The sequence below is a fragment of the Puma concolor genome, chromosome C1 (assembly GCF_028749965.1).
Source record: "Puma concolor isolate L17-30 chromosome C1, mPumCon1.1.hap2, whole genome shotgun sequence".
Lineage (NCBI taxonomy): Eukaryota > Metazoa > Chordata > Mammalia > Carnivora > Felidae > Puma > Puma concolor.
In genome coordinates this window covers 19,834,948-19,852,160 of record NC_141674.1, presented here as the reverse complement: position 1 = coordinate 19,852,160, position 17,213 = coordinate 19,834,948, and the positions used below count along the sequence as shown (strand labels likewise).

Sequence of the window (17,213 nt, the reverse complement as noted above, 5' to 3'; positions counted from 1 at the left end):
TATGGCAGAAAAGCCAGTTCTATTTGGCAAAAATGAGGTAGTTCAATAGGCTATGCACTCCAAATAGTTGTTCTCCCTGATGATAAAACAAACAGTATTCCTGCCGTGCAGACCTGAAGCTGCTGCCGACTTATCCCTGAGATCGCTCATGTACCTGAGAACACAGTGCAGGAACGAGGGCCTTAAGATTAAAATACACAAAAGTACAAAACCAGAACATTTATATTACGAAAAAAAAAAGTTAAAATGCACAAGATACGTCATTCGCACACAGCTAGTGCAGTTGGCATCCTGGAGAAAGTGGGGCCCAAGGTGCGGTCATCCAAGGGAGCAAATAAATAAAATTCTATTGGCCCAGAATGGGGTGGGAGTAAGCTTAGGAACAGCAGGTCTGCAGCTGTTCACCCAACAGTCCCTTTGCCTGCGGTCACAACCCATTGCTCGGGAGAGTTCTCAGCATCTTATCCCAAGAGCAGGGTAGGGGACAAGTTGTGGAAAAAACCCTGCCTTACCCTTGAGAGATTCCCTCCCACAGAAAGTAGTGCTCCGTGGGTTGGGCCCATCCATCTGGTCTCATGCTTGATCTTTACATTCTGGCATGGGAAAAATTATTACTACGTATCCTTCTTTGAAAGGAAAACAACTTCCCTATCCAGACCACTTTCAGAAGCTGGAGATCTGGGGCAGCTAAAGCACATGGGGAGAGATTTTCCCCAGAACACGCTCACAAGCATTTGGATAGAGCATGGTTGGAGTTCATTTGCCTCACCCCTTCCCCCTACCCTGCCAAGAAGGAAGAGGGGGTGATGCTGTGGACCCCGGCCTGAGACACATGGCAGCGCCAGCTGCCCCCTACCCACCCTGTCCCCACTTTCTCCACTCTGCCGATTGATGCCTGCTCCTCAAAACTTCCTGATCACAAAAGCATAGCCCCCACCCACTGTAGCTCAATTCTGGGCCTCTGGGAGCAGGGCAGGGCTATGGATCTCTTCTTCTTCTTCCTCCCGAAAGTAGGCTGGCTTTCCCTGTGAGCTGGGGGCCTGCTGGGCTTTCAGTGGACACGAGGCCACCATGTGGCTGATGCTCTGGCAGAAGTGGCACTTCTTAGGCTGGGGTGGCAGCTTGCATTCCTTGGCATGGTGGTCTAGACCTCCACAGTTGTAGCACCTAGTACAAAGCAGGATGGTAAAGTTGAGAAAGGTGCGAGAGCAGAAGCCTTCCTCTGAGTGAGGACACCTGGGCTCTGATCAGTTACTATACTCACTCTCCTCCCTGGAAACCAATTTCCTCACTTACAAAAGGAAGACTTAGGACTAGGACTAGATACCTCTAAGTTCTTCCCAAATCTGTCATTGTCTAGATGGGATCTTCAGATTTATGTCCACTTGAAAATTCTGAAATAATCAAGGATGGGAAGTCATGGACCCCAACTGGGAACCGCAATTCACGAGATAGGGAAGACACTACCATACGCTTAAGAAACTGTACCAGTCATTCACTAAAAAGAGAGAAAATTAAAGGAGTCAGGCAACTATATGACCTGCTCCAGCACAGAGCAAAGACAAAAGAAACTAGCCACTTGGAGACCTAGTGAAGAAGCAACAGGTACATCCACCATCTTGTCCCCATCACTTAGACTTTCCCATCTGTGATCTTCTTTGCTTCTGAAATAATTAAGTGCCCTTCTCACCTACAGCCCTTTCCTCATCTCCCATACCCTAAGGCAGAAACGCCAAACACCCACACGTTGCCAGGGACTGCAGGCTTCATTGTGTCTTTGGCATCCTGGCCCAAGAAAGGGGCCAGATTGGGAGAACTCTCCCTAGTCCAGCCACCTTCCCGTCCATACCTGTCTCCCTTTGATCTGCGCTTCTGCATGTTCTTCCCTTTGGGCCGCCTCTCGCTCCCAATACAGAACACCCCACCGGGGCCCGTGACCCGGATAGATTCCAGGCCCTTAGCAGACTTCTTAAAGGTGAACTCCACGGCCTCACCCTCCTTGAGGCTCCGGAAGCCCTCCATGTGCAGCTTGCTCTGGGGAAGGGAAACATGGTAGATTTTAATGTTAGTCTCCATTCTTTTTTTTTTTTTTTTTTTCAACGTTTATTTATTTTGGGGACAGAGAGAGACAGAGCATGAACGGGGGAGGGGCAGAGAGAGAGGGAGACACAGAATCGGAAACAGGCTCCAGGCTCTGAGCCATCAGCCCAGAGCCCGACGCGGGGCTCGAACTCACGGAGCGCGAGATCGTGACCTGGCTGAAGTCGGACGTTTAACCGACTGCGCCACCCAGGCGCCCCTAGTCTCCATTCTTCCACCAAAAAACTGCATACACGCATTCTTTAAGGTACAAGTGTGATACTATTTCCATGTTATCAGTAAGAAATTATCCACTCAAAGAGCTACCACAATTAAGAACAAGCGATCCATGTTACATTAACAAAGAATAATCATTACATAAACAGATGCCATAACTTTTTTGCAGCTCTTGTCATTTAGACAAAAGTAGAACAGATGGAAAATTCTTAAACGTAACATTTATGAGAAATCAACAAATAGTGGCGCCTGGCTGGCTGGGTCAGCAGAGGATGAAACTCTTATCTCAGAGTTGTGAGTTCAAGCCCCATGCTGGGTGTAGAGTTAAAAAAAAAAAAAAAAAGATAGGTGGCTCAGAAGGCTGAGCGGCTGACTTTGGCTCAGGTCATGATCTCGAAGATCGTGGATTCGAGCCCCACGTCGGGGTCTGTGCTGACAGCGCAGAGCCTGGAGCCTGCTTCGTATTCTGTGTCTCCTTCTCTCTCTGTTCCTCCCCTGCTCACACCCTGTCTCTCTCTCTCTCTTTTTTTTTTAATTTTTGTTTTTGTTTTGAGAGAGAGAGAGAGAGAGAGAGAGAGAGAGCGCGCGTGTGAGCAGGGAGCGGCAGAGAGAGAGGGAAACACAGAATCCAAAGCAGTCTCCAGGCTCTGAGCTGTCAGCACAGAGCCAGCGTGGGGCTGGAATGCACGAACCGTGAGATCATGACGTGAGCCGAAGCCGGACGCTCAACCGACTGAGGCACCCAGGTGCCCCCCCCAGATTTTGATCTTTGCACTGAGATTGTGAAAGACAATGACCTGAGTTTTAAAAACACACACTGAAATATTTAGTGATAATGGTGCTTGATACCTGTAACCTATGATTTAGACACGATGTTACTGGCAAGTTAAAGGGAAAAGACAGTATGACCAAACCTGATGAATCAGTAAGTTTATAAGGGAAAGCCCACTAGGAAGTTCAAGTATATATAGAGAAATCAACAGGGAAGGGCAACAGTTCAATACCGTCAAGAAAATTACCTGTTTTAGCTATCAAGCCAGAATTCTACACTTTTATAGCACTTGTATGCAAACTACATTCCAGAGAAATTAAATATCAAAATGTTAAAGTATGGAACAACCTGTACAAGTCAAGACAGATAGACTGATAAAACTATAAAAAGCTACTATAAATCAGTAAGAAAAAAAGAATCACAGAATATAATGCCTAATACATTTTTGGATGAATTAATGAACCAAGAGGTAAATCTGAATTGTCTGACTTGGAAAGACAACCGGGTCATACCGATGAAGGAAAAAAGATCTAGCATGTTTGGAACAACCCCATTAATAGACTACATGTTTATATTAAAATTTAAAAATATCGACACTTGCAGAGAGCCCGGCAGCCTTCCCCAAAATAGGGAGTTATCACATAGCTAGTTGAGGCAATAAACGGGTCAGAAGAACCCAGGGTCCCGATTCAAAGCTCACAGTCCATTCTACCTTGCCACTTAATGCATCAACAGCAACACATTAGTGGAAGTGAAAGCCTCTCCCCAGAACAGACTTCATTATGGCTTACTCCATTAGAGTAAAAGATCCAAAGAGTGTGTCAAATGTCAACAAGGTGTAGTCGTAGAAAATAGGGATCAGAGAAGCAAAAGGGATCACTGTGCACCTAGTCTTGACATGAGGGAACATGAATAAGCAGCACTCTTATATTACGCAGGTGGTGGTTGGTAGGAGGAATATTTCAAACTGGGACTTAGGTGAGACATGCTCTTTAGCCAGCCTGGATCCCCACTTTCTCAATCGTGGACATTGTTGTTTTAATTTAGATGGCATTGCTTAAGACAAAGATCCCATGGAGGTAATTGGATAAAAGAGCATAGGGCTGAGTGCCAGACACACCGTAGAGTTCACGAAATGCTGGTTGTACCAATTTTTGGCTGCATGACCTTAGTCAATCATGCAGGTCTGGACCTCAGATCCTTCAGAGAATTGGGGTAACAGTAAGTTACCCATCTAGGCCTCTAATGAAGATTACGTGGGCATGGAAACATCGGGAATGTGCTCAGCAAATATTTCATGTATTATCTGTAGCTTTTGTCCACCAGTTCCACCATACGAATATCCTTTCCCTTCCTTTTTATTCCCCCAGGAACAGCCAGGGGACGTGATGACCTCTCCCCTCCCCCAATGCTGATGTGAGGCAAGGGGCAGAGCATTAAGACAGGAACTAAAAACACGGCAGAAAGGTGAAGGGCCCTTTCCCCTTTCCTGTTGCACAGAATCGACCTTGATTTGAAGGCAGATATGGCTGGTCTCTTATTCAGCTGGGATAAACCAGTTGTCAGGAGGTACAATCCCAGGTCCTCCCATTTGCCTAGTGGACTCGGAGGCCGGGACACTCCTAGTTCCAGCTGTGATTCAGCAGAGAAGTGATTAAGAACAAGGGTTTGGAGTCTGAGACCTGTTTCCTCCTTTCTGTGCTAACCTATAAAATGGAGCAAGTATTAATTTTATGGTGGCCCTATGAGGTTTTATGCATGAAGAGTAGTTAACACATAGCCTATCACACATAAATCCTCAGTGAGTGGCAATTATCATCAACCTCTTCAGACTGGATCAGGGCAGGGTAACAGTGAGAACGGAGTGTCAAGAGGCTCAAAATTTTAACTCGGGTTTTTAGTGCTAACTGTGGAAACTCAGATGGGTTTTTATACCCATCTACCCCTCCTAGGCTCACTGTGAGAACAAGAGAATACCAGTGGGGGCAATACGAAACTGACTGGTCCTCTCAGGTCACCCACTCCATCACTGGAGGATTTGAGGTTTATTTAAGACTGTCAAATTTAAAAATGTAACCCTGCAGGGACCTTACCGCAGAGATTTAGACTGGTGGTCTGCAGGGGTGGCTCCCTGCCCCCCCCCCCACCCTGCCCCTTTCTACAACACATAGTTTGAATTCCTCTCTTATCAGATAGGTAATCGCCGTGCAGCCCCACTGAGCTGGCCTCACAGGGCCAGCATCAGAAAGGAGCCTGAAATTCTTGCTACCACCCCCACCCCACCCCCAACCACACACAAAGCAGGGCCCCGCCCCTCTCCCCATCCCCTCCAAAAAAGAAAAGGCCTGGGGTGGGGGGGGAGGGGCAAAGCTTGAGCTCCCCCAATAGAGCCCAGCCCCAGGAAACAAAGAGTTGACACTGGTTGGTTCTGGTGGTCAGATTCCTGGAGTTCCAGAGGCTGTAGCTTCCCCGGCTCCCCCGACTCCCCCCTACCCCACATTCATCAGTTCCTTCCTCTCCATAATGGGGTTATGGTCACTGAGAGAAATGGATAGAGACACCTTTCTTCCAGTCAAGCCTGCTGGGTCGGCCAAAGTCACCGCCAGCAGGCATCCTCACTTCTCCCTGCCCTGCCATCCCAGGCTTCCAGGGATAGAAGGACACAGGAACCCCTCTATGTTACCTCCGGTCAAATCCTCTATGCGGGAACCCGAATGAGGGCCATTTATTCAGGTAAATTATTTTCAAGGTTGGTGGGGGAAGCAGGTTTCCTTCCTATCTTCCTCACCCAATTTGTTCAAGGCAGGAGGGCAGGCAGCCCACAAGGAGCCCACTCCGCAGGGGAGGATGGCATTTAATCAGACAGGAAACAGTTTGAAGGAGACCTTTCTTTTTTTGGATGGCAGGGAAGGACTTAGGCCAGTTAAATACTTCGACCTTCTGCTTCCTTAATACCTCACCACGGCCTCCACCACCCTTTCCCGTATCAGATACTCCATCCAGCATCGACCGCTGGCTTCAGCAGCAGTTGATACGAAGGAGCTTAGGGAACATGGTGTTGTGAAAAGCACACAGGAACCGGAGTTTCCCACAACTTGCTCTGTGGAAGTCAGACACATGCTGGTTCTTTAATCATTTGCAAAAGCAGGGGATCAGACTTCATGATAACCAGCCCCAACATTGCCCGGTTTTAGTCACATTGCTCCTTTCTACAGAAGTGGCAGGCAGAATTTGGGGGAAACTTGCTTTGGTCCCAGCGATCAAAGGTTGCACTCCCGGTTTTTCTGCATCACTCAGGCCCATTCCAGCTCCAGACTGTCGAGTGAGTGTCTATCCACTCAGTTCCAAGTGCCTAGCCATACACAAATATTTGTGGAATAAACCAAGTTGTCCACCGCCCCAAACTGCTGATATTCATCTAAGCTTACTATAGGCTAAGGAGAGCTCTAAGCACATCACATGTTGTAATGCATTGAACCTTCATATCAAGTCTGTCAGATAGGCCTCATTATGACCCCATATTACAGCTGAAGTCATGGAAGCAGAGAAGTAAAGCGTTCTCCAAATTCAGTGCACTGATTGCCATCAGCCTGACCCTACAGCCAGTGCTATGCAGTATAATGCAAGTCATATTTGTAAATAAACATGTTAGATGTAGATATTAAAACTTTCTGATAGCCACATAGAAGTAAAGGAAGCAGATGGAAGAAATGACTCAGTCCCGAATTGTCCCCATAGTCCTACCTGGGCTTCATTCCTGAAGGTAGGGTTTGGTAGGGGCTAGGAAACCAACCGGTTCTACCAGAAGCAGTTTATTTGATGATATGTCAGGGAGGGTTGAGGAAAGAGATCTGTCTGGAACCAAAGGCTGCCAGCAGAGACAACCCCCACCAGTCACCTCTGCTCAGACACAGCCAGGACTACCAGTTACTGCCTGGAGTTCTCCACCAGATGGTGCTGCTCATCAGCTGTCAGCATAAAGGCAGCCAGAGGGAGACTGGAGAGGAGAGTTGCTTGGTTTTGAACTGTGAACCAGAGATTTATCTCCCCAGCTTCTTAGGGCAGGCATCCTCGGTCCTCAGGAAGCAGTTAAGGGGACTGAACTTTCAAGGATAGGGCGCTGACTTCTCACCAGGTCCCCACCCACTCAAAGGGTGCAGAAGAAAGCGTCCTGGAGTTTTAAAGCCAGAAACCCAATTGTTCTTATGTTCTCTGCCGTTTACAAAAGCCACTAACTCTTCTTGGACTTTGATTTCCCGTCTGAATTAATTTAACTCCAAGCTGAGATAATTTGAAATGAATCTGTACAAATTTCATACTGTTCCTGAAAATTCTCTCTTCCTCTCCCATACCTCCTGACCCCAGACTTTAATATAGATAGTAATTGTTACTCCAGCTTGCAGGAAGAAGGGAGGGGTGGTGGTTTTGCCTAGAGCAGTTTCCCCCAAATATAACAGGGAATTCTAGTAGGGTGAGGACCTGGTGATAGTTTGGTTAGGAATGTTCAAGAAACAACCCTGCCCTGGGGAAAGTCACCAAAAAACCACTTCCGGGGCAAGGCAGTGTCACCAGCTAAAAAGGTTCCAAGTTTCTTCTATTGAAAACTTGCTCAGGATGGTGGCACAGCCTTTACTCGGGCCACGGTCAAGAAAGCATGGCTTTTCGGAAAGACAAGGACCCAAGAAGATTCCATAATGCTCAAACTCTACCAACTTTCTGAAAATCAAAATGATTCACTTACTTTAGTCTGATTTCTTTCCTATTAAGGTGAAAATGAAAAACTAACAAATCACCACCAAACCTGTGGCTTCACGTCCATAAGCAAAAATTAGAGAGTCCTATCTGGGTCTCAACACTTTTGACATTCACTCCAGTTCATGCTGCATGAAGAGCCCAGCCCTATTCTAGACATCAGTTCAGAGAAAGAACAGTAACATTCCCTCCCTTATTATGTCCAGTCTTTCTCTCTGGAGGAAGACCTCTACTGACCAGGACCCCAAACTTGTCCTCCCAATTCAGGAACTCCTTACTTCTTCATATTAGTTCCTTCTGCCCACCAAGTCCATACTAGGAAACTAGACAGCTAGTCCCTTTCTTCAAAGAGCTTATAGGTCAGAGGAGGAGATAAGACCAGCACATCACTGACTAGATATGAGGTGAGTAATCAGAGGCACCAACAAGGTTATAAACCAGGTGGGAAGAAAGCTCCCTCTACATTCTCCCCTCCCCACCCCATCCAGAAATTCCTAATCCAGATCCTGCCTGAGGTCGCTCTCTCCCACTCATCCTTTTCAGAAAAAGCAAGCCACGTGGCTTCAGCTGTTTCCACAGTTTCTCTATTGAAATTTTTTCTCCTGACCAAAACTCGGTCCCTCGGTCAGATTTGGGATCTTCTTTTGCCTCCAGGCCTTCCAATACAGTATTTTAGCTGGAAAGCCATTTTAAACATATTTGGATTCTGAGCAGCTGTAGAAGCAGGGAGGAATTTTCTTGTTTTCAAATTTCTACAAGTCTTGGGGGTTTGGGAGTTGAGCCACAGGAAACATGAGTTAAACCAAAACTCTTAAAATGGCTATTAAGATTTCAAAATTCTTAGTGAATCTTAGGAAAATAGTTTAGTGCTTTCTTGCACCTCCGTTCCCTGTAGAACTGCGTTTCTCAATTGAGGGGGGTTTTGCCTCCCAGGGGGCATTTGGCAATGTCTGGAGACATTTTGGGTTGTCACAACCGAGGGATGCTCTGAACAAAGAGTTATCCTTCTCAGAATATGTCAACAGTGTTGAGGTTGAGAAACCTCGGTTTAAGGGCTGGCCATCTGCCAATATTAGGATTCATAAACTCACCTAACCCTGGGGACAAGCAGAGAGTTCTAGATCTGAAAATCTGTGTCTGAATAAAAGGATTGTTTAGAGAAATCTCTTCACCTTTTTCTTTTTTTCCCCTTTAAGGCGAAGGGCAAGTTTTCTTTCCTACTTATCCACTGCTGGGGGTGCATAATGCATTTGAGAAAGAAGAGTGTGTCGGGAACCAAATAAGCCCAGCCTTGGAAAGGAAAATGTTAAATTGCTTTCCCCCCTTCTTCCTCTTTTCTTAGAAAGGGGCTTCCCGATCCTCCCTCCTGGCAGATGTTTATCTTAGGACAATTATCCTTCTCACCACATCAGGCTCCGAGGTACCCACCACCAGCAGCCAAAGGAGGGGAGGTTTTCTTGCTGAAGAGAGTGCCTTACCCCCCATGCACACACTGGGAACATTTTCCTTCCCTAGAAAAATTTTTAGGGATCATCCTTCATCTACTGAATTCTTCTCCAGTAGAGCCCCCAAGAGATATTTCACATTCCTCAAGTGCAGGGATTGTAATCACCAGTCTAACCGCTACCATAGAGTTTTGAGATCACCCCAAGCTCCGGCCGCTTGCTCCATAGGCTCAGGGAACTTCCAGTCATTGTCCTTCTAGAACTGTTTCGTGGAGGGTGTTGGGGGACTAAATTCTCAAGTCCTTATCCCAGCCCCACTCCCTCTTGATAACTTATTCCACTGTGGAATGTCCTTGGACATTCCAAGATCCCCAAGTCCAGGTTATCTCCCAGCTAACCCATCTGAAGGAGCATGGCGCAGGCTCCCCTCCCCAAAACCTGAAGGTCCCTGCTTTCCTCTATGCCACCCAATATTTTCCACTTGCTTTTGATCCTAAGGTTAAGTGGACTGAGGCACAGATTCATTTGTTCGGGAACACCTTCCTTGGGATTTGGATATCACCAAGGAAACCCAGATGATGAGGGGCTACATTCCTCCCAGATCCTATTCAGCAGCCTTTGGAAGGGAGGCAACAAAATTTGGGGTCTCTTTTACTCCAAGCCTCCCAAAGTTGGGGAAGCTGTCCAGTCCGTCTCCAGACCAAGAGATTTTAATCTCTTTGTGATCAGATAAATGGAAGAGTGGGAGAGCTGGCTACCCCGCTGAGGAGGGCCATTCAAAGCTGGTTCCTGTAATAAAGTGATTTAATAGATCTAAAGAGGCCAATTCCCTGCATTCTCCCACAATTACTTCCTGAGGGTTATCATTCACATATGTAAATGAGACAGGGAGGGGGGCAAAGCCACTAGTCAGAACTAGTTGTCTGATGGGGGGGGGGGGGCGTTAAGACTGGGGGGGAGGTCGAGGACACAGCAAGGAGGTGGCTAAGCATCCTGCTGTATACCCTCCCAGCAGATGTTCGAGTAGTCCAGTGACTCCAAGGTACCCAACATTAAGTGCCTCCCTGCATCCCATATCTCCCTTGTTTCCCCCCACTCTGTGTCCTCATTGAAGGCCATGCTCGGGGGACTTCCCTGCTGCCTCGGACCAGTCCACCCAGGATCTCCCTTCTTCACCCCTCCCCCTCCAGAATACCATCCCTCAGGCTCCAACCCTTAATCCCCACATCCTCCTTTCCCCTCCCCCTCAGCTCCTAAAGCCTACTTCCCTGAAGTAACCCCTCCCTGCCCGGCCTGGGTGTCAACCTACTGGACCTGAGATCATCAATTTCTCCTTCCCAGGTCCAACATGAAACCTCCAAAGGTGGAAGGGACACCAGCAGCAACTTCCTTTATGTGGTTGTTATGGGTGGCTGGTGTCCCAGGACCTCTGGGACACTTCTAAGATATTTAGGAGAGGGTGAGAGGAAGAGGCAGCCAGGGAGGAGGGAAACCTGAAGTCTCTGGCTCCTTGTTCGAGGCCGGAATGTTAGGACAGCAATCAATGGCTGTCTGGGGCCATAAATGCCAAGCAGAGAATAGGTCCAGAGGCTAGCCTCCCTCCACCCCCTGCCCTGCGACACTGAATTTCACCCCCACTGGGCTGCCTTGCTTTAACTGAGAACTTGGGGTTGTGACCTAACTCCCTCCCAGCCTGGACCAGGAGTCTAAGGCCTGGGCTCCTTAGGTTTTCCTTCCTGGAAGAAGTGGACGGCAAAAGCCCAGTAGGTGAACTGTGTGCCAGAGGCGGGTACTCTGAAGAGGTTTCAGGCCCCCAAACAGATTCTTCAAGGATCTGCCAAACTCACTCAGGCCTCAGGGCTTTAGTTTTGGGTGACCACCTGGGTGCTGGAACCTAGCTGACTTTTCAGCTTTACCCCTGTTTGATCCTAGAGTGGTTTGCCTGCCTCTCTCCCGCCAGGGAGCTCCATTCACATGTTAGTGAAAGACGCTGGGCGCTCAGGGCCCTGCTCAGAACCGGCATGTGCTTCCCTGGCCGGCCTGCTGGCCCTCCCCCCACCGGCAAGCACAATACAACCTTAGTTTCTGCCACATGGGGTCACCTCCCTGCCCCCTGCCCCCTTCCCAGGGGAAAGAGGTAAGAGACACGTGGTAAGCCAGAGGGGTTCCGGGAAGGGGGTGGGCGTGCTGATAATCGGCTCTGCCCGCCCCCCATCCCGTTGGAATTAATGGGGACTCAGAACTGGGGTGCCAGCGCACAATGAGATCCCACGGTTTCCCTCAATCCAACAGCCGAGTCCGTCCGCCCCAACCTTGAATATGCGCGCCAACATCCCCTTCCCCCGGCAAAGTTGCCAGAATCGGTCTCACCTGGTGCACAAAGACATCCACTGGGGGGTCAAGCGCGACCCCGGCGCGGGCGGTCATGGACAGGAAGCCGAACCCCATGCGCACGTTGAACCACTTACAGATGCCGGCACCGTGCAGCAGCTGCGGCTCCTCGGCCGCCCGGGCGGCGTCCTCCGGCGCCTCCTCCGGCGCCTTGGCGCAGCCACCTGGAGGTTGGGAGGGCGCTCAACTGGGGGGGCCACGGAATCGGGAGGGCCCTCTCGAGACCCAGCAGGGAGACCCGAGTGTCCAGCCCACGGGTGTGCACCCAGGTGGCTGTAGCTACCAAGAAGCTGGCAAGGAAAGACCTGTCCTGGCCGCCTCCCGCGCTCCCCAAGCTTCCACTGAAGCCAGTGTTGCCCCAAAAGTTTTGCTCCTCTTCCCACAACATGTTGCCCGGGGATAGCTGGCCGGACAGGCCCCTCCTCTTCTGTCCGCCCGCCCCCGTAGCCTCGGCGTGCACGCCGCTGGGACACCAGGGTTCCTTGCTCCAGAAATGGCCCCTGAAGCAGGAGGCCGCACAGACTTAGGGTCCTTCGGCCAGGCTGGGGGACATTTCCCAACCTCCCTTTTATGTGGATCCTGGGCGCCCCTGAAGCCTAAGGTGTCCCCAGTAAGTCCCGAGCTCGAACCTGCGAACTGCTGGTTTGACACAGAGCCCATGGTAGTCGGCTGAGCCCGCGGCCCCGGGCCCCTGGTCGGGTGGCTGCTGGCCCCAGAGAAGTCCGGAGGCAAAGGGGTGGCTCGGAGAAGAGGCTGCTACATCTTCCCCAGCACAATAGCGGTGGGAGGGCCCACGGCTTTTCAAAGGCTCCCAAATTCTAAAAGACAATGACCCAACCCCCCGCGGGCAGCCCCCTCCCCTCCCCTCCCCTCCCTCTTCTTTCCCCTCCCTTTCCTTCTGGCTCCAGCTCCGGCCCTCCCCCATCGCTGTGGTCTCTGACACCTCTGGGGTGTCCCTTCTCAGAACCTTGAGGTTTGACACCCCCTCCCCACACACACATCTGGAGATGAGGGCCGTCAGCCCTAGAAGTCTTGAGGACCCTGGAATTTGGGATCCTGTACTTTAAGGACTTAGTGGGGGTCCCCAAAGCAGCATACAGGTGGGGGGCTTGTGGGGGGGGTAGTTTTAAAACCATGTGACTGCTCCCACACACACTCACACACCACCCCCGCCCCCCGCGCAGATAATTATACATTCCAGAGAGTTGGGGGAGGGAGGTGTGAGCCTGGCAGCGCTGGCCAATCAGAGACTCAAACCACCTGTCAAGGGAGAAATGGATGAGCCCTCCCCCTCCCCCAGCTCTTGAGCGCCCCTCCCCCTCCCTTCCCCTTCAGGCCTCCGAGCTGACCCGGCTGCTTGGAGCTGACCCGCTCTCACCCCCCACCCCCGTGTGCTTAGATAGACCTGGAGTTCAGGACACTAGGAAGCCTGGGATGGGGAAGTGGGGGGGGGGGGGGGGGGGCTGGAGACCCAGCCCGGCTGATCTCCAGTCCTGACCAAGGCGCTGCCTGCCTCTCAAGACGCTGTCTCTGACTGAATGTCTCTCCCTCCCTGAGTTTCCGACTGTTTTTTAGATCTCTCAAAGTGCTCCTAATTGATTCTGTGTAAAAAATCCTTCCTTTTTTCCTTCCAAATCTGTGTCTAAAATTGACTCCACGTGGTGCTTCCTGGGAGAGCAGAAGGAAACCTAAGAGGCTTGAAGTGTGTTCCTCTCTCCTCCAGCTGCCCTCATCCTGTTCCTATCCCAATCCCATCCCTATCCGTTGCTGGAAGAGGGACGAAGTGGGTAGGTGGGTGGAGGCATTTCTTCCAGTCCTCCGGACACTCTTGGGTAGCCAGACCTTCCTTCTTTCAGAGTCCCATCCTAAAGTGCGCTTCCCTCCCCATGGTGGGGTTGGTGGGGGAACTGGAGTAGACGATCTCCTTACTTGAAGAGGTAGCTCCCCTTCTGGGAGATAAAGAGGGTTGGTCAGGGGGGGTGGCTAGTGCCCTGGTCGGAGATGGACAATGGCCGGGGGCTCAGTGCACGGCCCTGGCCCTGCCCCTTCACTTCCGGTGCTCAGTTCAAACTGGACAATGCCAGCTCCGGCCAGTTCCCCTCCCCCACTGCTACAACCCATTTAAAGAGACAGAGCCTGCTTTCGGGGGCATCCGCTTGCTCTGAATTCAGTCTTCTCCAAGTGTGTAGAACCTCTCGCGCTTCTCACCCTGAGCGTGTGTGTGTGTCTGTGTGTGCGTGCGCGCGCGCGCCCGCCCGCCCACGTGTATATTTAAGAGAGAAAGAGAATGAGTGGGGGTAGGGAAGGGAAAGAGGGGAGAGCAAGGGGTTGTGGAGAGATTTTTTTTTTTCTCTTTCCTACATGGAGAGTGCTCTCCAAAAGACGAAAACTTGAGTGTACGGGATAGGGGGTAGGACTTTGGGTGATAAAGAGGACAAATGTGGCCCTTCACTACTCAGCCTAAAAAATACATATCATTAAACAAATATCATTAGTAATGTCCCACTCCCAGATGAGAACCTTAATTTCGTTCTTCCAAGAGTTCTTCCAAGTACATCAGCCAAAGCCATTTTTGTTTATATAATCCTCCCCACCTAGGTCTTATCTCCCCTCGGTATTAGGGCCTTTAAAATATATTCACTCCCTGTATCTCTATTCTTAAGATTCAGGAGCAGGTGACTGAGGTCTGGCTGAAGAGAGGGAAAAAGGAATTTAGTGGTTTGGTCTCTCTTGGTCCGCTCTCAAATAAGGGTTGTTCCCTCCGCAGGCGTGACCAGCCTCTCTGTCCAGGGTCCTGAGAACTCCAGGAGCCCTGTCCACGGTGCTGAATAAAGCCATGCTCTCCTGGCTCCCCGCTCCCAGCTTTGAGAATGCCTTATTGATTTCCCACCTCCAAGTCCTTCCCAGAAAACCTCTCTTCTCAAACCGTCAATGACCCTGACACACTTGAGACAAGTGAAGGGATTCTCTTGAATGCCAGAAAAAAAAAAAGGGAATATTCAGCAGTACATGATTCTGTGAGAGCAGTGCAAGTATCTCAAGCTCCCCTTCAGAAAATTGTATGTAAGAATTCATTTGGCCACAAAGGGTGAGGAAAGAGGACATAATATTTTCTGATTCAAAGGAAAGCAGGGTAGGGGCACCTGGCTAGCTCAGTTGATAGAACATATGACTCTTGATCTTGGGGTTGTGGGTTCCAACCCTACATTGAGTGTAGAGATTACTTAAAAAGAAAATCTTAGGGGCCCCCGAGTGGATAAGTTAATTCACCGTCCGATTTCAGCTCAGTTCATGATCTCACAGTTCGTGAGTTCGAGCCCCACATCAGGCTCTCTGCTGTCAACACAGAGCCTGCTTCAGATCTTCTGTCCCCCTCTCTGCCCCTCCCTCACTTGTTCTCTCTCTCTCTCTCCCCCCTCACAAAAATAAACAAATATTTTTAAATATATCAAAAAAATACAAATAAAAATAGAATCTTAAAAAACGTGGGGGCGCCTGGGTGGCTCAGTCAGTTGAGCTTCTAACTCTTAATTTCGGCTCAAGTAATGATCTCACAGCTGGTGGGATCGATCCTCATGTAGGGCTCTGCATTGATGGCACAGTCTGCTTGGTATTTTCCCTCTGCCTCTCCCCCTCCTCAAAATAAATAAATAAATTTTATAAATAAATAAATAAATAAATAAATAAATAAACAAACCAGAGTAGAAGAAACAAAACAAAACAAAGCAAAACAACAACAACCCAAACCAACCAACCACCACCAACAACAACAATAACAACAACAAAAACAAAAACCACAAAGGAAACCAGAGTAGAAGAGAGACTAATCTTTGTTTTCAAATTATTTTCCTAATTAATGGGAAAATGGGAGCATAGGTGTTGGAGCCAGCTTGCCCATGTTTGAATATTGGGTCTACTTACACAGCGATCTGGGGCACATTCTTTTTTTGTGGGGAGGGGCAAATTCTTTAACCTCTCTATGTCTCAGTCCTCCTCTGTCCAATGGGGATAATGAGAATATTTAACTCTCAGAGTTTTATTATGAACAAAGTTAGATCACACACTTAAAACCTTTGAAATAGTGCCTGTAATAGTTTTTAATAATGTAAACTATAACTATTATTATAGCTATTGTGAATATGATTGTCTCTATGAACCAGAACCTGCTGGATCATTTGCTTCTTAGGACTAGGGCCATTCATGTATTGTTTCTTTCTGCATCTTTTCCCACATCCTTACCAGTACCTAGCACAGTGCCTGGCCCATAGAAGGCACTCAAGAAGAGTCTCCAGAATAACCTTTAACTGAAATAATAAAAACGTTATAATAGTCTTAATATTTATTCTCCTGACTGCCTCTCTCAGGTCTAAACAATACAAACCCAGGAGGGTTTCAGGACCTCATAAAGTTGCATATGTAGAGACAGAGGCTGCTTTAGGAAAGGGCATATGGCTCCCAATATAACTGACTCTGCATCCCCAGTGGGTTGATTCTATGTGGGAGGTGGGGACTCCTGACAAAACCTTCTCCTGGGTCCTTGTCTCAGTGAAAACTTGTTAGTTTCCTACTGCGAACCAGTCAATGTGTTAGCTCACAAGTTTGGTGGAAGAACCCGGTAAGTATTATGCACTAGGTAGTATGATGACTGAAAATGTACCCCCAAAAAGTAAAGAGGAAACATGTCCAGGTGCATGCCTTGGCTGACTCAGTCAGTAGAGCATGTGGCTCTTGATGTTGGGTTCATGAGTTGGAGCCCCACGCTGGGGGTAGAATTTACTTAAAAAAAAGAGAGAGAGAAAGAAAGAAAGAAAGAAAGAAAGAAAGAAAGAAAGAAAGAAAGAAAGAAAGAAAGATTCCCTGCCTTCTCAAAAGTTACAGTCTGGTTAGGGAGACAAGGCCTGATATAGCTAAGTATTACAATTTTTTGTGTATTTCTGGGAATAATAATATCTAGGTGGGAAGAAAAAGGGGTCTTTAGACAAAGGTCTAGTATTAACACAAAACATCTGTTGTTGTTGTTGTTTGAATATCTCTTTAAAATATTTTACCAAGTTCCTCTTGTGTAGGTACATATCTTCATAAATGGAAGAGCCGAAATAGGTCTTAGTAATAACTCATTCAACATTTTTTTTTTAAATTTTTTTTTTTCAACGTTTATTTATTTTTGGGACAGAGAGAGACAGAGCATGAACGGGCGAGGGGCAGAGAGAGAGGGAGACACAGAATCGGAAACAGGCTCCAGGCTCTGAGCCATCAGCCCAGAGCCCGATGCGGGGCTCGAACTCACGGACCGCGAGATCGTGACCTGGCTGAAGTCGGACGCTTAACCGACTGCGCCACCCAGGCGCCCCTCATTCAACATTTTAAAAATATTTATTGAGCACTCCCATGTGGCAGGCATTGTTCTAAGTGTTGGAAATACATCAGTAAACAATACAAACAAAAATGCTGCCTTTGTGGAGCTTATATCCTGACACCTTACCATAACAAGAGCTATTATTTGTCAAGAATACAGGCACATTTCTTTACTATATTGT

The 17,213-nt window shown here is 48.6% G+C and overlaps 1 protein-coding gene across 1 annotated transcript; it reads right to left on the bottom strand.

Moving 5' to 3' along the window:
• Positions 1 to 873: 873 nt before the first annotated feature.
• LIN28A (lin-28 RNA binding posttranscriptional regulator A) lies at positions 874 to 11,765 on the bottom strand. The gene is made up of 3 exons (XM_025912103.2): positions 11,656 to 11,765; positions 1,850 to 2,034; positions 874 to 1,167 (listed from the first exon to the last, which is right to left on the bottom strand). The coding sequence occupies exons 1-3, from the start codon at positions 11,731 to 11,733 to the stop codon at positions 948 to 950; spliced, it is 483 nt and encodes a 160-aa protein (XP_025767888.2). The 5' UTR covers positions 11,734 to 11,765; the 3' UTR covers positions 874 to 947.
• Between the last annotated feature and the right edge of the window lie 5,448 nt (positions 11,766 to 17,213).